The following is a 25,257-nucleotide window of genomic DNA, read 5'->3' as shown; positions in this document are numbered from 1 at the left end:
TGGCAAATACAGGCCGGACTCTTTTTGTGCGATTCCCTTCGTAGCTCTCCAAGGTTACCGTGTTTTTTACAAATTGAAAGCAAGACTCTCCGCCAGCAGGAAGACTGCCACTCGCTTTATTGTGATGCTCCCTTAGTCTGGGGGTCTGCCTGCGAGGTGTGCCTGCAGCTGCCTAGCAAAACGTGTGCAGCTGTGGGTGCGGAGGAGCGGCCGCCCCCCTAGGAAGGCAGGTAGGAGCGTGGCGGGCTCTCTGTGGTTTCACTGGGTGTGCCCACCTGCCCGGCCTCCTCCCCGGGAGCCGGGCAGACATGGGCGCTGCCTGCGCACAGGGCCCCGCAGGAGAGGAGGGAGGGGACCCAGGCCGGCTGCGCTCCAGGGAACCGGTGGAGGCTGTGTCTCACTCCCGTACCCCGGAGCCTGGCCTCTAAAACTGTGCTCCCCAGGCCCCCGCCCCTCTCTGTGCCCACCTTCTCTCGCTCAGAAACTGGCCCGATGAGCCCTCCCTCCCGGCCGTCCTGCCAGGGACTCCGCTGGAGGAGGCTGGAGGCTGGCCTCGCTTTCCCAGCGCAGGGTCCTGGCCGAGCGCACACAGCCCCGGCGGCTCTGGGTGTGTCCAGCGGCTTCTCCGAGGTCACAGTTAACCTAAGGTGACCAGACGTCCCGCTTTTGGCGGGACAGTCCCGATTTTTAACAACGTGTCCCGTGTCGTTTTTAAAAAGTCTCGATTCTTTCCAAAAATTAGGAATTTTTAAAACACTGCGGGACGCAGGACAAATTGTTAAAAACCAGGACATCTGGTACCTTAAGTTAACCTTGCTTTCTCGCCACCCACCTCCCACCTTCGCCTCTGCTCCCTGCGCTCCCCCAGCCCCGCACCACACCTGCGCTCCATTCGGGCCACCTGGGGGCTGCCAGGCTCCTGCCCACGCCACACGAGAGCCGGCTCTCCCCGGGGCTCCGGCTCTCCCCCGGGGCTCCGGCTCTCCCCGAGGCTCCGGCTCTCCTCCCCGCGGCTCCGGCTCTCCCCGGGGCTCCTCTCCCCGCGGCTCCGGCTCTCCCCGGGGCTCCGGCTCTCCCCCGGGGCTCCGGCTCTCCCCCGGGGCTCCGGCTCTCCCCGCGGCTCCGGCTCTCCCCAAGGCTCCTGGGCCCGAGACAGGCAGGCGCTGCCAGGTCAGAGCAGGCTCGCCCCCCTGTGAAGCCCTCGCTGGCTACTGCTCCGAGGCGGGCTTGCTGGGCAGCGTGGGCAGGGCGTCCTCCAGGTCAGAGCTTGCGGGAGCTTGGGGGAGGGGGATGCAATCAAAGGCAGAGCTGGAGAAGCTGGATTGAGCAGAGACGGGAGCTTCAGGGCTCTGGGTGCTGAGGACTGAAGGCCACCGGGGTGGGGGCTCCTGCTGGGCTGGGTGCTGCGCAGACCCCGAGGCTGAGGTCCCAGGGCGGGAGCACTTTGTCATCACTGCAGCCACATGCGCCTCGGTGGGGACACTGGGGGCCTCTCCCTGACTGTTAGGGTAAGGTGACCAGACGTCCCGCTTTTTAACAATTCGTCCCGCGTCCTGCGGCGTTTTAAAAAAGTCCCGATTTTTGGCAAATTGTTGAAAATCTGGTCACCTTAAGTTAGGGAGAAGCTGCTCCCCAATGCAGAATTGGGGTGTTCTTATAGGGGAAGGGTGATGGCTGCTGAGCTCCCAGAGAATATTGATAACCATTGTCTTCAAAGCCGGCTCAGGCAGCAAAGCCGCCCTGCCATTTCTCCTGCCCGGGGCGCCGGCCCCTCCAGAGGCGAGGGTGGTGCTGCCTGCAGGCTCCACGCCGCCTCGGGGTCCAGGCCGCTCTGGCTCAGCCACGTGCTTGCAGCCAAGTGGGGTGCCCTTCCCCACAGCTCCCTTTACCACCACCTTGAACTCTACCTGCAAACCCATCCCGCCTGTGGTGCAGGTGCCGCCTGCAGGAAGTGTGGGTGGGCTCAGTAGGACGTGGTGTGGGCTGCATGCAGGTGCCCCTCCTGTGGGAGCCCAGGCCTGTGTGGGCACCCGCCCCGGAGCAGAACGCGGCCGCACTGGCGCCCCCCTCTGCCGGCCCGTCCTCTAACTGGCACGGTCTCTCTCCGCAGCAGAAAAGAACACCTCGGGGATGATAAGCCGGCCTTCCCCGGGGAGGATGGAGTGGATCATCCCCCTGATTGTGGTGTCCGCCTTGACCTTCGTGTGCCTCATCCTGCTCATCGCCGTGCTGGTGTACTGGAGGTGAGTGAGCCGGGCAGCACGTGTGTGTGTGTAAGGGGGGCGGGGGTAGGGGGCGGTTTCTGCTGGAAGCAGCTGCCCTGGGGGTTAGGAAGGAGCAGAAGCCCATGGCCCCTTCGCTCTGAAAGGAGAGGCAGCTGGAGAGCTGCTCCCCTCAACACCTGGGAGAGCAGCTTGTGGCAGGAGGAAGCCAGTGAGAGCCGCTCTGAGGTCAGCACTTAGCGGGAACTTCTGGGATTTGGTGCCCAAGGGGCTGTGCGTGGGAACCAGGGGGGTGCAGGCCATGCTCCTTGCTGATGCTCCGGTCCCCACGGGGAGCTTTCGTGTCTAACCCGCCACACGAGCTAATAAGCTCCATGGCGCTTCCGGTTCCTCTGAGGCCGTGACTGACTGTCACGCTCACATAAGAACTCTGCACCTTGATTTTCCTGTAGCTCGTTGCTGAAAATTGAGTGCTCGGGACACGTTGAGCATATTTTGTGGCTCTTAATGACGTGTGAGATAAAAATGGCTGGCGGTGAGCCATCCTTGTACCCCACTGTCCTGGCCCCGGTCTCCCTGCTTCCCTGGGGGAGCTGCTGGCAGCTTCCGCTTGGAAGGTGGGAGTTTCTCAGCTGCCCCCTCGGCCAGGTGAGGTGCAGCTGCAGCTGCAGGAGGAGGCGGCCCACGTGGTAGCCTGGCTGCTTTCACCGCTCAGGCCAGGTGGAGGCTCCTGCCCTTCATCTAACAGCTTTCTCAGTGAGGAGCAGGTGTTGTATCCCTTCCTCCCTTCTTCCCTCCCTCCCTTCCTCCCCTCCTTCCCCCCTTCATTCATCCACTGTGAGCCCCCCTGTGGGCCCCGGTGATAACAAACGAGCCAAACTAGACAAAGATCCCTGCTCTCGTGGAGCTTACATTCCAGGGAGGGAGACAGGCTAGACAGCACTACTGAGTGAAATCTGTGACACCCAAGATGGTGTTGCACTTGGTGGAGAAAACGCAATCCGGAAAGGGAGGGGCATGTGGGTCTCGGGGACGAGTGTTCAGAGCAGATAAGGGAGGGTGACTGGTGAGTGGCATTGGAGCAGAGACCTAAAGAAGGAGGGAAATGTGCTCCAAAGGGGACAAGTTCCAAGCAGGGGAACAGCCTGTGCAAAGGCCCTGAGGCAGGCACGTGCCTGGCACGTCCTGGGAAGAGCAAGGGGCCTCCTGCCACTCTCCCCGCACTCCCTGTGGTGGGAGAGGGTGCCAGGAAGAAAGAGTGGAGGGGAGTCAGGCCTTGTGGGCCATTGTAAACGCATTGCCTTTCACTCCGAGATGAGTAGGGTCTGGTACCCAAGAGTGTCGCCGTCTGGCCTCAGGATTCCTTGGGTGCTGTGTTGCGAAGAGACTGAGTTGGGCCAGGGCAGAGGTGAAGAGGCCAGCGAGGAGACCACCACACTGGTCCAAGAAGGAAGTGGTGGCGGCTTCGATGAGGGTCGCAGTGCAGGGGGTGGGAGCTGATTGAAGGTCAGCAGAAGCTGCTGGCAGACGATGGAGATCCTCAGTCAGCTCCCGGTTGGGTAGAACAAGGGAACAGGAAGGGGGCATCTCGGGCTTTGCAGCGCCCAGCAGCAGCTCAGCACGGTTAATGCTATGGGCCAGCCAGGTTAGGGGTGACACTGGGTTTCGGGGTGAGCCTGGGAACACTCGGTTCACCTCTGGGTCATCCTCCAGAACAAAGCGGTTTGCAGACCAGCCTGGGGAGCCCGTTGGTGGACGGGAGGCTGCTGGCGCGGGTGTGACTGAGCCCGGGCAGTGGTGGCCGGTCTGCGGGGGCAGCTCTGCGCTCTGCCCTCTGCCGCGCCGCGTGGTTTCGCCCCAGACTCCCACGCAGGACGGAGAGCCCGCAGCTGCCACGGGCTGCTTGCCCCTCACTTAGCAGCCTCAGCATGAAACACTCATGGTCCAAGCTATGCTAGCCAAAACCTCGGGGTTGTTTCTGATTGGCCCGCCCTGGTCCTCGGCCCACCCCGGAGCACATCTCCGTGGCCGAGCAGACGAAACCAGGCTGCCCAGCGTGCATGCTAGCTGCGGGCTGCTCGTGGGAAGAGCTGTGAAGTGGACTGCAGAGAGGTTTTAGAGCCGTCCACTCAAGATGTGCTTTTCTCATTAGAAAGTGGCAACTGTTTGCATTTTGTTTTATATATAACACACACACACACACACACACACACACACACAACAGTGTTTGTACACTCAGAGCTTGGTTTCAAGGAACCAGAGCTTTAACATCATCTAATAGTCATGGCCTCTGAGCCTTTCCCAAATTCCTCAGATACACAAGTGAGTGTGAAGAACATTCTCAGGACGGGGAGCAGAGCTGAGCTGGCATTGGGCCGGCCGAGGGGCTCGGCGTGAGAACAGCCTGGGGGGACAGGGACCTGTTTCTGTCCCGTGTTGTGATTGATGTGAAGGAAGGGAGCGCTGGGGGCTCACCCAGAAAATAGGTAAACGCAGAGAGCCAGCCGGGTGCTTGCCCTGGGCGGTGCCGTTCGGAAGGGACGGTGACAGCGCGTCTCTTCGCCGTGGGAGGCCCCGTGAGAGCGGGTGACCGACCAACAGACTGGCCAGAGCAGAACCTCCTGGCGTGTCCTCGGTGGGCAGGCCTGGCACCTGGGCAGGCCTGGCACCCAAGGCCTGACCCTATGCAGCTCTTGTCCTGGTTCCTGAGTGCGCTGGCGTAGAGCTGTCAGCACTCAGTTTCACGGGGCCAGAGGAGAGGAAAACGAAACCCCGCGCTCCACACCACGATGGTGCTAGTGCCTGCGAGTGTCCCCCGAGCTCTCGGTTAGTGCCAGGCACTGAGCCACGCCTCTGGGTGGCACCATCTCGTATGGGCCTTCCCTCAGGCCTGTGTGGTGGGGACGGTGGCTGTCCCCCGTGCAGGGTGCAGTGGGTGCTGGGCGAAGCGCGGTGTGCGGGGTGCCCATCCCGCACGGTAGGATACGCTGACTTGGTAGCCATCCCGGAGAACAGCGGTGTGAGGGACAGCGGCGTGCACTCAAGCTGGGACCGCTGCGAAGGCGTCTGTAAGCCGATGGTCTGTTCTGTTGTCCTGAGAAGCATGCTGTGAGGGTCACGCTCTCTGGTCATAGTCTCACCCCTGGAGAGGATTTGCGTAGCTGAAGGCCTACCAGCCAGGACCCTTTTATTAGATGTTTGTCATACGAGGCACATGCTGAGCTGACTGCTTTCCTCCTGGTCCGCATTTATAATAGATTCTAGGGATTTTGGTCTCCACTGGGCAGGTCAGAACACAGGCTTGGTGACGTGCCCACATCAGAGGGCTGCTCTTGGTGGGTCCCGATCCGAAGCCAGCCAGTCCGACAGGAGGAAGCCCACCTTCCTCTTGACAGTGCTCTGCCTGGACGAGGAGCGGCCTGCCGAAGGTTTGGAATTTCTGGAAGAAAAGGTCAGAGGACCAGCTATATGTCCGGTGTTCTAGAAGCTGACAGCCGGGTGCCCGTGGGGGGTGGGCACTGTTCACACCCCTCTCGCTCACGGAATGCCTGGCCACGCGTGCCCCGTGGAGCACGGACCCGCCTGTATCCCAGGGTGGCCGCAGTGACCCGAGCTGCTGGGCCGGCCGGGGCACGCCCTCCGCCATCGCCGACCCTCAGTTCACTCGGGAGACGGGCTTAGGGCAGACACTTGCTCCCCTTCCCCCGGTGAAGCCACAGAAGAGACGAGTGCAGACGAGTGCAGCGGGAGGGGCTTCTCCGTGCAGGTGGCTGTGAACAGTCGGCCCAGGGGAAACGTCACAGCAACCCACAGGGCAGCAGTAACACAGAGCACAGGTCACGCACACACAAAGTAACACAAAATACACACACGCACATCAGGTCGTTTTCACAGCCAGGCGTGAGAGCCAGGGCGGCGGGACCGTGTCCCCTTCGTCCCCATAGAGCAGATCCCAGCGGGGACGTGGCGTGCCCAGGGTCCCGCGGCTGGTGTGCTTTGGAGGTGCCCACGTAAAGCTTTGTTGTGTTTGTTGACCTGAAGCCCTTCCCGGCTGCCCCAGGTATGCCTCGTTCAGAGACATTTCTCGGCCATCAGTCTGTGGCAGGCACTGGGGGTTCAGTGAGGAGGAGATGAGCAGGTAACGGGGGTTATCCCAAATGGGGGTGAGACTCTGGTGGCCTCTGAAGACCTGTTTTCTTTAGCTGGCATTGTCTTTAAAAGTCTGGACTGATTTAAAAACAGTTTACATAGAACCTCAGCTGTCTGGGTGTGATAAATGGGAGAGCTGGCAGCATTGTTCTCCCATCATGTGGCCCTTTTGCAGGCATCCCCTCTGTGGACAGTCTGCCTCCTCTCCCCCCACCCCCAACCCCACAAACACACACACACACACACACCTGGCCCAGCCTCCCTCTGTGGGTAGTTAAGGTCTCCAGTCGCCGTGGAGGGTGGTGACAACCAGAGACACTGCTCTGGGAGGGACTCTGGCCACCACCCGGGTGGGGTGAGGAGACCAAGCCAAGCAAGGCTTGGGGGAGGGAAGGCTTGGCTGTGACTTTCACAGCCCCAAGGACAAATGCTCTGGGCAGAGGGCACTGGCCGGAACTGACCAAGAGGCGCTCAGTCCTAGGTGTTCAGGGTGGTCGGAGAGAAAACACCCTCAAACTGCCCTCTCTCCGTGTGAAATGAAGTCCGGTCCTGGGCAGAACCAGGCCCTCTCCAGGGATCCCGCCTGCGCTGCCTCAGCCCCAGCGGCTCCTGGAGGGCGGGAATAGGAAACGGAAAGTAGACTCACCTGCAACTTTCCTCAGGTCTAGAGAAGTCCATGCTTTTAGAAATATTTTTTGTGGTTATGAATGATCACCTTTATCTTCTCTGCAGACAGACCGTTCACAGAACCACAGGTATTCCTGCACCATTTTTCCTGTGAAAGCTGGTGAGGGACCTGGCACCCCTCTCTTTAGGGAACCCCTCCTCCTGTGGCCACAGCTCAGTAATGTATTCATCATCAGGAGCAATTTTCATAATCCAGCTCTCCCAAACCTGACGGAGTGTGAAGGACAGCTAAGGTGCCTTCCTTCCATGATGTCAGGGCCTGGCTTGCCTATGGCCTGAGCTCAGCATGGTTACCCTGCCTTCCTCTGAGACCTGGCGGCTGGGGGCAGAGCCTGGGCTTCCCCGGCTGTGCCTGGAGGTGGGCACCTCCCTCTTCTTCCTCCCTCAGCGGTGCTGGGTAATCCGGGCCACGTGGCTGCTCATGCTGCCAATCCCGGCAACTTTTTGTTCAATAACCATCTCGGGGGCCTTTCAGATTTCAAGAGAACTGCTCGTTGCTATAGTAACCGGCCCCCTGCTGCCTCCCTGGCCCTGAGATACAGTCACAGCTCTGGGAGCCACCAGCACGTGGTCATTAGACAAAAGCAGGGAGGGAGTCGCCGTGACCACTGACCATTGTTTCCCAAACTTTTGACATATGTGTGCCCCTTCTATAATTTTCATAACGCTGAGTACCCCTCGTACTCATGAGAATGTACAATAGAATTAGGTGCAGCTAAGCACGGTGCAGTGCATATCCCCACCAAACTCCAGTGCAACGCGTACCCCCCCACCAAATTCTTCCCGTACGTACCCCTGGGGGTATGCGTACCACACTTTGGGAAACACTGATACACCTACTCACAGCGCTGACCGGAAGGCCTGGAGACTGACTGATCCTGGGCAGGAGACGTGGCTGGGCATGTGTTTACCCTGAGCTCTCTCTCCCGAAAAGGCAGGCCCGGTGCATGCTCTTGATGCGCAGAACCAACCCCTCTCCTGGGCTTTCTCAGAGAGAAGCTTCCTGCCTCCTGGGACTGGCTGTGTCTGCAGTCGGCTCGCTCAGGTAGCCCCCGCGATGGGTCGCGGTATTAGCTGTCGTTTGCTGGCATTTGCTTCGCGGGGAAGCGTTGTCAGCTGCCGGCGGGAGTGCTGAGCCCGTGGCTGTGTGTGAGGGAAGCTGCGGAGCTGAGCTGCCGGCGCCGCTCCAAACTCCCGCAGCAGCGAGTCTGGCAGGATCTGGAGAAGGCTAAGGGTTGCGGAGAAGTCTAAACATTTTAGGAAGCTGCAAATTTCAAGTTTTTACGAAAATTTGCAAAAACACTCTCAACAACACACGCGTGATTTCTTCAGATTAGTGTTTGTAGCCACACCGAGTACGGAGTAGGGTCCTGGTGTTTGGGGACAGCTGTAGTTCCAGAATGTGCTCAGTAGAGGGAGACAAGAGTTCTGAATTACACCCCCCTCCCCCCCAATTCATCAGATTCCCGTTTTTATTTCCCCCCAACTTGGGTTGCTTTGCCAAGCACTTTTAGCCAAGGTGGAGCCTAATAATTATCAAAATAAAGGAACGCTGTGTTAAGGGAGAATAAACTCCCAACACTTGAGAGTCAGAGGGCTGCCAAAACCGGTTTGGCTCAGTGGATAGAGCGTTGGCCTGCGGACTGAAAGGTCCCGGGTTTGATTCCGGTCAAGGGTATGTACCTTGGTTGCGGGCACATCCCCAGTGGGGGATGTGCAAGAGGCAGCTGATCGATGGTTCTCTCTCATCGATGTCTCTAACTCTCTATCCCTTTCTCTTCCTCTCTGTAAAAAATTAATAAAATATATTTAAAAAAAAAAAAAAAAAAAAGGAATCAGAGGGCCTCATTCCAGAAGTACAAAGCCACCAAGCCCATCGGAAGGTAGCCGTGTTCTCTGGGATTCACACCTGAACTCAGAGTTGTGCAGGGGATTCGTCGGAGCGGCCCAGAGAGAGAACCTCTGGAGACCCCAGTTTGTCTTTGCTGGTCTCGTGCCGGAGTTTAGAAGGTACAGGAAGGATACCGGTGTGACATCCCAGAGCCCGGTGGTTAGGGGTTCAAATGAAATGGAAGAAGCGCTTTCCAGGGTTCTTGTGACAAAGGGGCCTCCAACGCTGGCGCCAGGTCTTGGGGGCCACGTCAGTGCATCATTGTGATGGGGCAGCGGCTGCTCACCCCTTCCCTGGGTGCCTCCAGGCCTTCCGGTCCGCGCTGGGAGTCAGGAAGGACTCTGTCCAGCCGGGAGAGGGCTGCCTGGGGAAGAGACATCCAACCCCGGGAGATCTGTGCCGGCAGGGAGGTCAGATGGTGCCCCCGGATGCCTGCTCAATCCTGTTCGTTCCCGGGGTGTTTTACGCCGCCCCGTTTGCCAGGACAGCGTGTCTGAGGCGGGAAGACAGGTATACGAGTTAGAAAGGGCATTATTGAGTTTGTGGTGGTGTAACCTTCGCAGGTTTCTAACATGTGAAGATGGCTTTTTAAGAGCAAAGCACCCATTTCGTGTTCCTTAACCTCGGCATAACAAAAACTAAAGTAAAACCAGCCCCCTCTGTGTACGCTTTCTTTAGACAGGAGGCCCGGTGTGGGGGAGGGGGCAGGGCGGGGTGCCCGTGTTAGAGGCGGGAGGGCATTTGTGTGGAACTCTGGGTGTCAATTGAAAATGCTGTCTTGTACACCTGTTCTTTTTTTTTTTTTTTTTTTTGTCCATTTAGAGGGTGTAACAAAATAAAGTCGAAGGGCTTTCCCAGACGCTTCCGTGAAGTGCCTTCTTCTGGGGAGAGAGGAGAGAAGGGGAGCAGGTGAGGGGCGGCCAAGCTTCCGGGGGCTCTCTGTGCTGGGACTGGCTTGCTGGATTTTTGTTTTGTTGCCATGGCGATTAAAGTCCTCTTGACAGCACATGCTCAGACTCACCTGTTTCTAACCCACCCAGCCCCAAAGTAAGACTTGCAAACACCCATTGCAGCTTTGCGGGCAGCTGGTGCCAATTCAAGTGTGTGCTGTGCGGGCTTGCTTTGCTTTGTTGTGCTGTTTTATGGGGCGTTTTATTTTTGTTTTTAAAGATGGTACGTAATGGGGTGTTCTTTGTTTGTGTGTCTGTGTGTCTATTGCATCCATTTTCTTTCCAGAATTTCAGATGTTTGCATGTTTGCAAGTTAAAAAATAACCCAATGCATGCATTTAGCTGTAAAAGTGAAAAATGCCTTTTAGAAACCTAAATGTATAGATAAGTTAGAGAAGAAGAGTAGGAAGGGGAGAGTAAAGTGAGCAAATGTAAGGACATGTCATGTGTTTTTCCATGAGGCTGAAATGCAAAAATGAAATAAAGGCTTAAATAACTGAGGAAATGCGTGTCCTGGAAAATTTATAGGAAAACCTTTAGAAGTCCTGGGTACGCAATCTCAGGAACCTCTTGAGGGGATTTCTGTAGGGCTTATCACTTACTATTACTACTGCAATTAATACTTTTGTTATCTTGATTGGCAATTTAATATTAATCAATATTGTGAGTAGTCCTTTACAACTGTCAATGAACCAGCTGGTAGAATTTATACTAGAATTCTTACATGGAATGGTTTGTCTCCATGTAAAATCTGTAGGTAAATCGGGTTATCGGTGAAATGTTGACCGTCCATCGCTATAATGGGGTCTGCCTCAGACCTGAGGGGACCGGACAGAACTATGGAAGGTGGACAGGGAGCTCTGCCTCCTGTTAAGCTGCTTGGGGCAGGGAGAGGCAGCAGCCGCTGACACGGTGACGCCTCTCTCTCTCTCTGATCTCTTTTCACTTACTGAAGTCTGCAAGGTCTAATCCATTTTCAAAGCTGTAGGGGTGAAAACAGAAATAGAAACCCCTCAGTATAGCTTTAGAGTTAGAGTCAGAGATCGAATCTGAACAGAGAGAATCTCGTCGATGCCTGACTTTTATGCTTAGTCCGTTACGAATATAACGAGCTTTTTACTGTAACTCAAAAAGGCCCGCGTCACCTCCCGCATGGCACAAGGATGAATGCACGCCCGACCGCTACATCCTCTCCGGAAATGAGGCCGTGGCCGGGACTGTGTTCACTCCTGTGTCCGTGCTGGCCCGGAAGCAGAAGAACGCCTGTTATGGTAGCTACGCCTCGGTCCCGAGGGTCTATATTTTGTTACAGCCACTCAGTCCCTCTGGCATTGTTCCTCAGAGGCTGGGGAAACACTTTTCTTGTAGGTCTAGCAATTGAGAACCCTCTCGGAACCAGAGTGCCTCTCGAACCCACCATAGACCCCACTTCCTTCTTTCATGTAGTAGCTCAGAAGCACAGGCTTTAGCTCCAGAGACATGGGGTCTAACGGCAGTTCTCCCTGGCTCTGTGGCCTTGAGCAGCTTACCAAAGCCCTCTGGGACCCAAGCTTTTCATCTCAAAAATGGGTCTAGTGGCAGTTCCTTGTCTGAGTGAGGTCATGAACGTAAAATGCTTTGTGTGTGGAGTAGATGACCCCATTGAGAAGACAGGAAGCTGAGGCTCTGAGAAGCCCTCGGCTGGGCCTCCCCGCTTAGGTGGCCTGTCCCGATGCCACGCTCTGTGACGGTCACTCCGGAGCCTGCCCTCCATCTCCACTCCTCCTTGTGCCGGCCATGCTATCTTCCTCCAGAGCCACAGCCCGAGTTCCTCCTGAGGGCACTGAGCACCACCGCCCACCTCCCCCTGGCCGTGCCCAGGAGCTTCCATGGCAGCCTCCTGGCCAGTCCCATCCCCCATCGCTCTGGGAAAAGCCTTCAGAGGGGCCGTTTCCTCCTCCAGGCGCTGCGGGAGGCTGGGGTGTGGGAGGCAGGTATTCCTGTGTCCACTCCCCCTTCCTCTCCAGGCCTGTGTCTCCTCCACAATGTGGCAGGGAACCAGGAGAAGAGCCTCAAAAGCCGCCTAAATGACCACCCTGCAAACATTTAAAATAGCTGTTGCCAAGCCCATGCCCGTGTCCCCCAGGGCAGTGCCCACTTGCCCCTTTGTCGAACCTCACGTGCCTGATCCTCTCCCACTCGGAGGACGGGGCTGCAGGAAGGAGTAGCCGGTGATCCCCCAGGAGGAAGAAGAAAGCAGACCCACGTATTTCATTTTTCAAAAAGTTGTTACATTTTGAATCATTAGTACTAGACACAGCTCAAAAAGGAAGAGGTTTAAAATTATGTATATGTCCCCAGATCTCCCCTGTCACCCACCGCCCTGGCCCCACCTCCTCCCAGACAGGTGACCTCTCCTACTAGTTTGCCATCTGTCCTTCCAGCCATTGTGTGTGCGCGCGCCCAGGCGGGGCAGGGCGGGGCGGAAGTTGGCTTACAGTTGTGAGTGCTCGAAACAGTATATTCCTATATTATTATTTTTTAAAATATATTTTATTGATTTTTTACAGAGAGGAAGAGAGAGGGATAGAGAGTCAGAAACATCAATGAGAGAGAAACATCGATCAGCCGCCTCCTGCATACCTCCCACTGGGGATGTGCCCGCAACCCAGGTACATGCTCTTGACCGGAATCAAACCCAGGACCCTTGAGTCCACAGGCTGACGCTCTATCCACTGAGCCAAGCCAGTTAGGGCTATGCTGCTGCTTTTATGGAATCCGATGTCTCCATAAATTTCTGATTTCTGAGTTATTAGGAAGTTAGAGGTTACATTCTGTGTTAGGTACTTTTACAGTTTCAAATTTTAATATTAAGTTCTTTTTTTTTTTTCTTGCTGAAAGTAATATTAACTTCTTAAATCATTTGGAATATAACCTGGTTGATGGTGTGATATCTGAATCAACTTTTTCCCCCAGATGGTCCCAAGTATTTAAAAAGTACTACAATCTGGGGCTGCCGAGGGAGGAGGCCCGTAAATCCTCCTCAAAATAGCTCTCGGCGCACACGTCTGACTGACTTATCTCAGTCAGTATGCTAATGACGTACGTAGTTGCCAACGGTTTCTTACCAGGCCATTCTCAGCTATAGATACGGAGTCATCTGTGCAGTACAGAGAATGCATCTCCATTTCCCACCGCCTGCTGAAAAGGAGTGGGACCATCAGTCCCCATTACCTCCCCAATCAGTGGGGGGCTGTGTCCGTGCCCTCAGATAGTAGCAGGATGAGCTGGAGGAGCCTTCAAGCCTCTCAGAAAGTCAGCGCACTCCAGGGTCCTGAATGAGTGTGGAAGACTCCCGAAGGTCACACACATACGCATACACACACACACACACACACACACACACACACACACACGGCCTGCAAGCCATCTTTTTTGCTCCCAGCTGGGAGCACCGGGACAGCCGTCCAGAGCTCACTGCTCAAACCCAGCTGTCACGTCAGAACTTCCTGCTTGGGCCCTTGGTCCCTGCAAGGACTTTGTGGCAAGCTTAATGCTGAGCAAGAAAGTATATTGCCCGAGACCTCTTAGTGTGTATGATTTTCATTTTCATTTTCTCCCACTTCCCTGAGAGGTTCCGTGCAGACAGTTGGTATCCTCCTCTGAGACTGTCACTGCAGGAATCGGATTGTTGTCACTTCCAGGGGTAACACAATGGACTGGGGCGTCTCCCCTCCCCAAGTGAGATCTGGCGTTTTGAAGTGTTTTCTCCTCATCTGGTACCTGTGTCCTCTCACACCCCACGCATCTCATTTGGTTCGCTTCCCCTTCTCTTCCCCCTCATCTCCCCACACCTGACGAGCCCTGCGTGTCCAAGTATGACAACCAGATGTCCATGCCTCCAGCTCAGCCCTCCCGTGAAAGATGTCATTTGATTATTCCCCAAACGCTCCTTCGTATTGTCAGCTCACACGTCCCTGAACGGCCTGGGCAGTATGCAGATGCGAAGAGCAGCCCTGGTTTCTCTTTGGGGACGATTCACCCTGGAAAAGGACACTGCACGTGCACGCGGAGCCTACAAAGCCATTTTCCCAGCAGGAAGGAGGCTGCACAGCACACGCATGGGGCTGCACGTGAAACATCTCAACTCGGAACTCACTTTCCCAGCAGGACCCGAGTCACTTTGAGCAGTTACTCCTCTCTGAGGAGAAGCCCAGCGAGCCCTGGGCAGGTGGCTCAGTGGGCGGATCAGCCCTGTGCACCCCAAGGTGGCGGGTTCCATTCCCGGTCAGGGCACGTTCCCAGGTTGTAGGTTCATTCCCCAGTCGGGAGGCAACCTACCGATGTTTCTCTCTCCCTTCCGCGCTCTAAAATCAATTGCAAGAGAGGAAAGGAGAGCCCAACAACACCTGCAGCCTTCTGCCCCCATTGTTGTCTCTGGCGCTTCAGTTTCTGGAAACGCTTTGCCCTAATAAGTAACCTGTGTCTCCTTGACTCAGTGCAGCCATCTTCCTTGTAGGCAGGAGGGCGGTTTCAGCGTCTGTTTGCAAGTGGCTCTCGTTCATCCACGGTTCACTGCCGCAGGTCCATTTACAAAAGTAAATATTAACGTGACTCCAGTGCTCCATGGCCTGGAAGTAGATGGGAGGATTAGCGGGTGTGCCGAGGCACATTTAAATGAGGGCAGTCTATAAATCAGTTGAGATTCCTTAATTAAGATTCAGCAGCCGCTCAGCCACCTGCCCGCCCTGGTCTGCAATTAGCATTTTGAGCTGCACAGCCCTGACAAACACCTGGTCACCCGGATGTGACTCCAAACCCATCGAGCTTAATGTGAAGACGGTGACTTGGTTTCTAACCCTTATGCCCACACTTGGGTCTTTGGTCATCGTGGGCTTCCGTAGGAGCCTGGGGATTGTGCTGGGATCCTGCTCTCGTCACGCCCGGCAGTTACGGTGACGTCCAGGGCAGTGCTGTTAAGCCATGGGCCCTGGCGGAGGACACTGGCCTCTCAGGCTCGCCAGAGGGATGTGGGTGTTGACCTCGATCCCCTCTCCTGTATGCAGGATGGGATGCCCCTGCTGGAGGAGCCGGGGGCAGTTCAGGCATTACTGATACCGGTTTTCTGGACTCAAGATCAGCACTTTTTGATTTTGAAAAGTATCAGCCTCCTGCATTGTTCTCAGCACTGTGGGCAGCTGCGGGTGTGTGGTGTGTGTGTGATCAGTCATCAGGGCCTGTCACATGCTGGCAGAGTGAGTGACCCAGGGCAGAGCCGGGGGAATTGACGCTGATGGCTTTATGGTTTTACTGGTTTGGGCCACTGGTGACTGCATCCCAACCAGAAGATGCACGCTGGCGGGTGCTGTGCTTTCTCAAGTGCAGAGTGTCTTATTTTTGAGAAAGGCTCTCTCTTCAGAATACTTCCCTAGTGAAAGAATGAAAAAGTTACTTTAAAAAATTTCAGTCGGAGACCAAATACTCACGACTATAAGCATAAAGCGTCCGTGGGCTTTGTAGAAGCCAGTCTGGTCCATGGACCACACCCTGCCCTCAAGGCCCTCGGCACCCTGTGGTCTGGGCCTTCAGTCGAGGGGCATAGACTGGCGACCGGGGAGCTGCGAGCACAGGGCACGGTGCCTGGATCAGCTTCTGGAGAGGATATCGCACATGACCCTGCTGACTCCCAGCAAGCTGTCTCAGAAACTGTAAAACACAGAGCCCATGAGGTTTTCTTACAAGGGTTGAAGGAATGGAGAGTAACACGGAAAGCTGCTTTCCCTCTTGCTCCTTCGAACGTTCTGTGGGATGCACATAGATTTAATATGTTGGCCAAGTGTGGTCAAGCACCAGAAGCATTTGGCCCCGTACAAGTTACCGTATTATGTGCTGCAGCCTACATCTCGGTGATTATTCTGTAACTACCAGTGTGTACTGCTTGGTCCCCTCACATCTGCATTTTTAAAGCTCCCCAAACCAAAGAGTTATCGACTGCTGGTCGATAACCACAACTTAACTGAAACACAAGAGGGGAGGGAGGGAGAGGAGGCACATATGCACCCAGTGGGCAGGGACCTTTAGCACTTCATCATCAGTGATCAAGAAATAGTCAAATAAGGAAAAGGGTGGAACAATATATCCCAAAATGTTAACATGATCACAGTGAGGAGGATTTAGGATAGTTTCAGTAGACCTTTTTCTTCATGTTCACCTGTATTTCTTGGTTTCTCTGCACAGATCATGGATGATGTAGCGAACTCGTTCTAAATTGCTTGTTTTAGGAAGTGGCTTTAAGGCTCCTGGGCCGCTGCTGTGTAGTGGGCGCTGAGTGAATGTTTCCCGGGTCCGTGGCCACCTTTTCTAAGGGAGGGCGCTTCCCCGAGGCTGTGGGGTTAGGTGCCCGCACCAGCCATGCCGGTCCCGGGAGGCAGGTGTGTGCCGGGCATGAGGTGCCGCTGTGAAGAGCCGGCTGCCTCTCCCTCATCCCCAGGCCTTGCTCCTCTGCAAGCACAGTCCTGCTGCTCCCGGAAAGTCCAAGACCGGCAGCCACTGGGGCACAGGCGTGGGGTTGGCCTTTGTGTACAAGGAGGTGGAGCCTGTGGTTCCACGAGTGACAGCGATCGGAGGACTGCCTGCCGTCCTCTTCTAGAGAGAGATGGAGGGCCCGGAGGCCTTCCTGAGCCACACGACGACCACGGTTCCCTGGCCAGTATCGGCCCTGTGGATTTCTCGCTTTATGTTTTAGAAATTTAGGTCCTGAAGAGGAAGGCTTATTTTTTGTGGGATTTTTCCCCCCAGTTATTTGAAGTGTGACCTGGTAAACTGGGAGGTGTTCTTTCAGGGGCATAGAGCATTTCTTTGGTGTAATAAGTACTTTGAGTGGTCCAGTCGCTCAACAAGAGCAGGTTTCTCATAGCTCTGACTCTGAGTCGTTAAAGTTCCAGTTTGCTTATGAAGTCCATAAGCTGTGTTTTAACTCTGATGTTACATTCTGGAAACTGGTGCGAATTGGGTTGCGGCGGAGTACTCAAGAATAGAAAACTTCATTACTAATTTAGAAACAGAAGATATACCTCAAACATCAAAATGATGGTTGTTGTTTTTGGGTTTTTTTTTTTCTCTCGTGGCTTTCTATACTTTCACATTCAGCAGATTACCCCTGGAAACGTAACGTATTTTGTGCATTTTATATCCTGGAGCTTAAGTTAGCCTGACTGATTTTCCAAATGTAGGTAAAGGCAGCTAAACAAGTGATTTGAACACTTGTTATTTATATTACCAAGTCCAGGTAATTCATAAAATCTATTATTGTTCAGTGCTCTGCAAGAGCGGTCCTCTGAGGCATGTGCCAAGAGAGAGAGGGTGTGTGTTACAGCCCGTGTGGCACAGACCAGCATCTGAGAGCTTCAAAAGCCGGGCCCATGTGGCATGGGCCAGGGTCCAGATGCCTCCGGAGCCGGCCCCGGGGAGAGGACCAGGTCCAGGTGCTTCCAGAGCAGGGCCCGAGGGGAGTGGACCAGCCGTCTAGATCAGTGGTCAGCAAACTGCGGCTCGAGAGCCACACGCGGCTCTTTGGCCCCTTGAATGTGGCTCTTCCACAAAATATCACAGCCTGGAAGAGTCTATTTTGAAGAAGTGGTGTTAGAAGAAGTTTAAGTTTAAAAAATTTGGCTCTCAAAAGAAATTTCAATCGTTGGCCTATTGATATTTGACTCTGTTGACTAATGAGTTTGCCAACTGCTGGTCCAGGTGCCTCCAGAGCAGGGCCCAGGGGGAGAGGACCAGTCCAGGTGCCTCCAGAGCAGGGCCTGATGTGCAGTCGCTCAGAGCTTTCTTCTGAGACGAGGCACCGCTCACAGGAAGCCACTGCACATTGAGATGTGATTCTTTCTGATGGCGCGTGGAGTGACAGCCGAGGTGTGACACCCCTGTGGCCTGGAGCCTCCCCTCCCACCTGTGCAGCACAGGGATGTTGGATTTTCCAGCTCCCGGACACCCCCACCCCACCCCTCTCTGGCATCATAGAAACACAGTGTGCCCAACAGAGCATCCCAGGCCACCCTTGCTTAGATGAGCAGAGACAGCTCGGGAGACAAGTGGGCTCAGTCCCGTGGTGGGATACGGGAGGAAGCGGGGAGCTGTGTGCATGGAGCTGTGTGCATGGCCGGGCGTGCGAGGCTGGGTGGACGCCTCCCAGTTACGGGGCACCAGACGGGGCCGCCTGCTGGGTGGAAGGCCGGCAGCCGCCTGCTATTGTGCAGCCCCTCTGCCAGATGCACGGGGACCCTTCCCGGCACAATAGCCATTCAGCCGGGCGAGCGGCCTCATTAAACATTCAGCCCGTGCTTCCGGCGGCTCATTAGGGCCGCAGAGAGCGGTGACGTGGGTGCGGGAAGCCCGGGCTTCAGAGCGGAGGCTGAGCAAGCGGCAGTGGCTTCTCCAGGCGCAGCCTGTCCCAGGATGACCGGCGTGTGCTCCCTGCTGTGCCTGAAGTACAGGTAAAGACCCAGCCCAGCAGGTGGCATTCGGGGCTGGGTCCTTGTCTCCCATCTGTCTCAGGGGCCTCGGATTTTTGAGCATTTACCCCTATCCCCCCCCAAGCCCTCCGACCCCTTAGGGAACTGCCTGCAGCGTTGGGAATCTTTGCAGAGCCCCGGCAATGTGGTGCTATTGTGTCCTCGGCCGGGGGATGACTGTGTTCAAAGGGTGGTTTTGAACTTGGTGCTGGAGGTTTCGAATAGCAAATCATTCCTCTGTCACACGTCAGATGTTGAGCTGTGGCGGGGTCTGAATCCTAGCAGTTTGTGGAGCAAGTTGACTCCATCCGAGCCTCTGAGGATGTCCTGCCTCGGAGCGGCTCCTTACTCAGCCTCCCCCTCTGGACCATCAGGGTAGGTAGGCATCCTACAAAGTACATATTCATCAGCTGTTCCCGGCTCTGCCAATGGGCGAGGGCTGTCCTTCCGCGGAGCCCGCTACTTTGTTGCTGGGAGCTGGGTGGCATTGAGAGCTGGCAGGTCTGCACGGGGAGCACGGAGCAATGACGAACTCGGACAAAGTGCACTTCCTCGGTCTCACGGTGGGCATGTGTTTCTCTTTCCTGCACAGAAAATGCTTCCAGACGGCTCACTTCTACGTGGAGGACAGCAGCTCCCCTCGGGTGGTCCCCAACGAGAGCATCCCCATCATCCCCATCCCGGGTGAGTGCGGCCCTGCGCCTCTGACTGGGGGCTGGGGGTTTCTGCCTTTTGTTCTCCGCCGGGTGTGACAGCCACGGCGAGTTAGTGTTTGCACAGCCCTGTGAAGCTTGCCCGGTTTCCGAGATCTTAACTCAACTCGGGGCGAGTGAATGAAATCTGTGCTCTGTCTGCTAAGGAATGAAATCCTCCTTCCGAGGAACCAGTGACTCTGAAGGTGCGTGGCAGGGAGGGAGGCAAGAGAGGAGAAAGGGAGAAACGTGAACTTTTGTGATCTACTTGGACTGTATCTTTTTTTCCTAGGTGGTTGTGTTTAGATTTTGTTTTTAAAAAAATCATAATGTGCAATACATCTTTAAGATCGAGTTTCCTCCTGAGTCCTTACTCCGAAAGTCATGTGTGTTGGAGTTGGAAGTTTGGGTTCTTAAGGTGTTTGTGTGGAGGTGGAGGGCTATGTGCTTGGTCTGGAATGTATTTCATTTGTCCTCCAGTAGAAAGATTGAGCACTCGGTCAGGGCGAGGGGGGTGAGGGTGGCGGTGGGGGTAGCAAGCTCTGTGGTAAATGCATGGCCCTTCAGGAGTTCCACAGCGGCTGAGCGGGCTGGTGAGCCTGTGGGGTTTGAAGGTGTCCCCACTCTAGGAGTGCTTCATAAAGGCACGTGGGCTCTCCCTAGTGTAGAAGAATACCTGGCACATAATAGGCATTCTTTATTTATTTTTAAATGTTTTATTGAGTTTTTACAGAGAGGAAGGGAGAGGGAGAGAGAGTTAGAAACATCAATGAGAGAGAAACATTGATCAGCTGCCTCCTGCACACCCCCTACTGGGGATGTGCCCGCAACCAAGGTACATGCCCTTGACTGCAATCGAACCCAGGACCTTTTAGTCCGCAGACCAATGCTCTATCCACTGAGCCAAACCGGTCTCAGCATAGTAGGCATTCTTTATCTCAGAGAGAGGAGTGGGGGTGGGGGGGAGAAGAAGGGAGGGAGGGAGAGAGTGAGAGCGAGCGAGAGAGAGAGGGAGGGAGGGAGGGAGGGAGGGAGGGAGGTTGGGGGGAGAATATGTCAGAAAACTTTCCTGAAAGGCCACAGCTGTGAAGCTCCGAGGCAGCCAGCCGTTCTGAGCGCGGGGGAGGAGGCTGCTATTGTCTGCAAACCTCCCCAGGTGCAGCCACGGCAGGGCCCTCCCTGCCCTGTGTGTGGCTGCGTGTGTTTCCTCATTAGATGTTGTTGGAATTGGCCAGGAGCTCCCCATCTAGTCAGCTTCGCTCACTAAAGCCTGTCCCCCAGAAACAAGCCGGGAGCAGGAAGCCTCTGATTCGCTTCTCCATGGGCCATTTGGTGCCTTGGGATCTGTCTTGTGTTAGGCCGGGACTTCTCTGCTCGCCCTGCCCCTCCTCCGCGATGGAGGGGTCCGCACTCTGACATTGAGAGGAGGGAGGCGGGGAGGAGCCTGGCGCAATCCTTCTGTCCAGTCTGGGAGTCTGTGCAGTCCTGTGTGGATAAGCCTTTTCCTCCTGCATCACCTAGAACTGTGGACGGCAAACTGCGGCTCGCGAGCCACGTGCGGCCCTTGAGTGTGGCTCTTCCACAAAATACCACAGCCTGGGCAAGTCTGTTTTGAAGAAGTGGCGTTAGAAGAAGTTTAAGTTTAAAAAATGTGGCTCTCAAAAGAAATTTCAGTCATTGTCCTATGGATATTTGGCTCTATGGACTAATGAGTTTGCCGACCACTGGCCTAGAATATCTGTTGACCTCGGGAAATTGCCTGGGAGCCTTTCTCCCCTGAACTGATTCATGTGACGAGCAGCTGTTGGGTAGCTGTGCAGTTGAAACCCGTTTTTAAAGGTTAAATGGTGAGATATTCTGTGCTGTCTTCCTTTTTATTCTCTTCTCCCCCGGGGTTAGGAATCAGAGGACCGAGGATCTCTCCCTGTGTCCACCATGAGGCCTTCGGTCAGCGACCTCACCTCCCTGAGCTTCGGCCTCAGGGTCTGTGATGGGAGCAGCTGCCTGCCCGATGCCCAGGGGGTGCGGGAGGGGGGGCAGCGTTAACGCTCCCCTGGGGGACGGCGAAGCACTGGGGGGCAGAGGAGCCTTGTCTGCTGGACCCTGTGCTGTGGGTCCCGCAGCCCCGGAGAGCCAGCTCTCACGGGTCCTCAGGCCGGGATCCCCCTCACACTGGCCACCCCACTTGCCCACCGGGCCACGCTCTTCGGCTCAGGCTCTAGACTTCCGAGCCCCCGGCATCCTAGGACATGCCCTCAGTCATGCCTGCCTTGCCACCCACACCTCGGAGGAGTCTTAGACCAGAGGCGCTTTTGAATCTTTCCTGATTCGGTCCCAGCTCCCTATTCATGACCAAGTAAAAGTCAACCCAAAGGCCTTAAACACGACTTTCTGCCAGTTCTCACTCACGGTGGGACATGGGGATGCAATGTCTTCCAATTTTCCTGGCAGAGGAACCCGTGTGCCTGGCGGTACCTCAGGTGGCATCGTAGATGCCTCCTTGACAAGTTGTTGCTCGTTTGTGAAACTGACAACCTTAGCTTTAATGCGTGTGGTGGTCAAGGACTTACCTAGTATGTATAGTGGTTGGCAAACTCATTAGTCAACAGAGCGGCAAACCGTGGCTCACGAGCCGCAGTTTGCTGACCACTGACCTCGTAAAACCAAGAGAGAGTCCCCTCCCTGTTTTCCAGGTAGGACAGCCTTCCTAACTGTGAAGAGAGGCCTGGGTAAACTCACTTTACCCTCGACTGGGAAGGAGCTACCCCCTATGACCTTTCTTTAAAGATCCCAATTTCTTCTTTTTCTCAAAAAAAACCCCACCATCCTACTTAATGATTAAACTTGTAGGCCAGCTGGTGTGGTACAGAGGATGATCGTTGACCTATGAACCAGGAGGTCCCAGGTTCCATTCCCCATTAGGGCACCAAGCCCTGGTTGTGGGCTCGATCCCCAGTAGGGGGCATGCAGGAGGCAGCCAATCAGTGATCCTCTCTCATCACTGATGATTCTATCTCTGACTCCCTCTCCCTTCCTCTCTGAAATCAATATATATTGTAAAATAATAATTTTGTAAAATGTAGTTTATGAAGCACTTTAACCATCGTTATTCTCCTTATTCTTATGATTTCTTCTAGTTATTACAGTACAAACTCACTTACATGAGGAAATTAATTATAAGAAAAACACAATTTAAATAAATTTGAGTTATTTTCATTCTGTTTAAACTCTCGGTCCAACTTTTTTCTACTGGAGACCTCCTTGGGATGATGTTAAGTCATTTACCTTGGGAATTTTCTAATTGTTCTTGTTTCCAAAAACAATAGGATAGTTATAGAGATCGTATGGAATACTTAATTTGCCCATTAGATCTCATTTACATCTCATTCTTATCCAAAACCTAATAATGGGTCTACAGGCCCAGATTTGTCAACTTATTGTATCACTGGAATGCCTCATATTTAGAATGGACTTTTAAAAATATATTTCTAGACAACTACCTGGACACTGAGTCACCATGCTGGTTAAAAATGTGTGTAACAGCCAAAACCTGTTTGGCTCAGTGGATAGAGCATTGGCCTGCGGACTGAAGGGTCCCAGGTTTGATTCCCGTCAAAGGCATGTACCTTGGTTGTGGGCACATTCCCAGTAGGGGGTGTGCAAGAGGCAGCTGATCGATGTTTCTAACTCTCTGTCCCTCTCTCTTCCTCTCTGTAAAAAATCAATAAAATATATATATATTTTAAAAATGTGTGCAACAGGGTAAGATGGCAAATTCAGGTGCCAAACTGTTACAAAACATAGCTCCTGAGCCAGCAATGTGGAGTGTGAAATATACAGGACTCTGTTCCTAGAACTTACTTTACATTGAACCTTTTTTTAGAAAACATCTTCATCACCATCTAATATTTGAGCATTAACCAACTTCATGCTTTCTATTTATTTTCACTGTACTCCTGTAGAGACGGGTGCAGTTGATATCCCCATTTTACAGGTGAAGAAACTGAGGTTCAGAGCTGTTATTTAGTTTGCCCAGGGTGACATAGATAAATGGTGGAGGGAGCGCTATAATTCTGTGAGACTTCAGGGCACAGATGCTCAGAAATGGCCCTGCCACCTCTTGGGGTGCTGTTTTGGCAGCTCTCAGGCCGGAGGTCTTGGGGCTCCTCATTTGGATATTGCTTCATTCGATCAAGGCCTCTTCAAATTCAAAATGTGAATATTCTCGAGTTTCTTTTTCTGAGTTGTTCTTTGTCATTACTTTCACTAACGCTAACTATTAGCTTCACTAAATTCGCGTTCATCGTCTTGGAATTTGTCATCCTTCTGTTAACCATTTGTACGCCATAAGTGTCTATAGACATAAGCGGTGGGCCTTTTTTTTAATTAAATTCAAAGTATCCTGGCAGTTAACTGGTTAAAGTTTCCTCCATATCAAAGACCCTCTCCCCTTTCCTTTGTTCTCTGGTCATTTTTATTCTCTTCCTAAGGAGAGACTCAACCCACTAGTACTTTTATTCCCTGTGTGATATAAATGACTCCAGGAGGATTCATAAACATGTTGAACGTTGACTAAATTTATACATTAAATCAGCAATTTTGGGATGATTCTGCTGTGGCTAAAATTCATAAATAAATAGCTCTGATCTTTCTATTCCAAAGCATAAGGAGAATCAGTAAGTTATGCTGACTTCAGAGAAGTAATATAAAATAGACAAATGGTTAAGGAAAGCTTTGTTAACCTTTCTAAAGTCAGCCCTTGCAGACAGCAGTTTATGGGTTGTTTTTTAAAATCTATTTTTATTGATTTCAGAGAGAAAGGGCGAGGGAGAGAGAGAGAAGGAGGGAGGGAGGAAGGGGGAGAAAGAGAGAGAGAGAGAAACATCAATGATGAGAGAGAATCATTGATTGGCTGCCTCCTGCATGCATCCAGTCCCATCTCCCCCCTTCCCATGCTTCCCCTCCCCCCGCCACTGGGGATTAAGCTTACAGCCTGGGCTTGTGCCCTTGACCAGAATCGAATCCTGGACCTTTCAGTCCCCAAGCTGAAGTTCTATCCACTAAGCCAAACTGGCTAGGACTATAGGTACTTTTGAGAATTTTAAGTGGATCAATTATACAAAGTTTAACATATTTAGGAATTTAGACTCTACAGTGTACACAGTCTTATAAGAGCATAGATAGTTCTTCCTAGTCTCACCTACACTTACGTACAATGTGGTGGCTATGCAATAGGATTTATCCAACATGAAAGAAGTGCTTTTGAGATCACGTTCTAATCACTGTAGAAATGACACTGATTTTTTATCACGAAAATTGTGAATTGCAGTGTCTGCTCCCTCCCTATATGATGTTTGGGGAAAGTGGGCCTCCCCCTCCCCCAGATAAGTTAAATTGTACATGGGAATATTGTTTTGAAACAACAGAATTGAATAATATTTTTGCTGCAGTTATTAATGAAGCCTTGTGTACATATGTCATCTACAAATTATATTCACTGTATTTTAAAAAAATACTATGTTTTCATTGACTTCAGAGAGAGGAAGGGGGAGGGATAGAGAGATAAAAACATCAATGGATAGAATCATCGATCAGCTGCCTCCTGCACACCCCCTACTAGTGATCGAGTTCACAACCTGGGCATGTACCCTGACCAGGAATCATACCGTGACCTCCTGGTTCAACCACTGAGCCACACCAGTGGGGCTGTTCACTATTCTGTATTACTTATTCTTTTATACTTCCGTTATATATAGCTTTTTAAAGTCAGAACTTAGCTTGTGCTTTTCTCTGGAAGTTAGAAAGTCTCACTTTCTAGTAAGAGCATTACAATACAAAATGTTGTTGCTACCCAGTAGCTTAGAAATCTGGAAATGGTTCATGCCTCTCGTGTGGTTAAAACAGACCTCAGTGGAAGGCCCCTGGCGTCAGCCGGTGCCAGCGTATAAAAGGGTTTTAAAGGCGCAGTGTAAGGCAACCTTGTCGGCATATTTTATTTATGCAGACATTATCTCCAAAGAAGATTCATTGGTCTTTTGACTATAATAAAGCCCTTTCTATATGGACTTCACTGTGTCACAAATGAAGAGAGGTTTCCTTTTATGGCAGGAAATAAAATGTTCCAATCTCCCCAACACGCCTTGCCTCCTCCGAGTCCGGACAAAAATCCGC

General features: G+C 53.4%; 1 protein-coding gene across 3 annotated transcripts in view; it reads left to right on the top strand.

Annotated features, from left to right (window-relative positions):
- The window catches only part of PTPRG (protein tyrosine phosphatase receptor type G), a 643,070-nt gene that overhangs the window by 571,358 nt on the left and 46,455 nt on the right, over window positions 1-25,257 (top strand). The window contains exons 13-15 of one of the 3 annotated variants that reach the window (XM_036430671.2): window positions 2,114-2,243; window positions 9,772-9,858; window positions 18,987-19,078. In XM_036430671.2, coding sequence (XP_036286564.1) covers window positions 2,114-2,243; window positions 9,772-9,858; window positions 18,987-19,078 — 309 coding nt within the window. Of the gene's footprint in view, window positions 1-2,110; window positions 2,244-9,771; window positions 9,859-18,986; window positions 19,079-25,257 lie in introns of all 3 variants that reach the window. The other 2 variants (XM_036430670.2, XM_036430672.2) reach the window with 2 other exon arrangements.

The sequence above is a fragment of the Pipistrellus kuhlii genome, unplaced genomic scaffold (assembly GCF_014108245.1).
Source record: "Pipistrellus kuhlii isolate mPipKuh1 unplaced genomic scaffold, mPipKuh1.p scaffold_m20_p_11, whole genome shotgun sequence".
In the NCBI taxonomy this organism is placed as follows: domain Eukaryota; kingdom Metazoa; phylum Chordata; class Mammalia; order Chiroptera; family Vespertilionidae; genus Pipistrellus; species Pipistrellus kuhlii.
The sequence above is the reverse complement of the archived record's forward strand: the minus strand, read 5'-3'. Positions and strand labels throughout refer to the sequence as shown.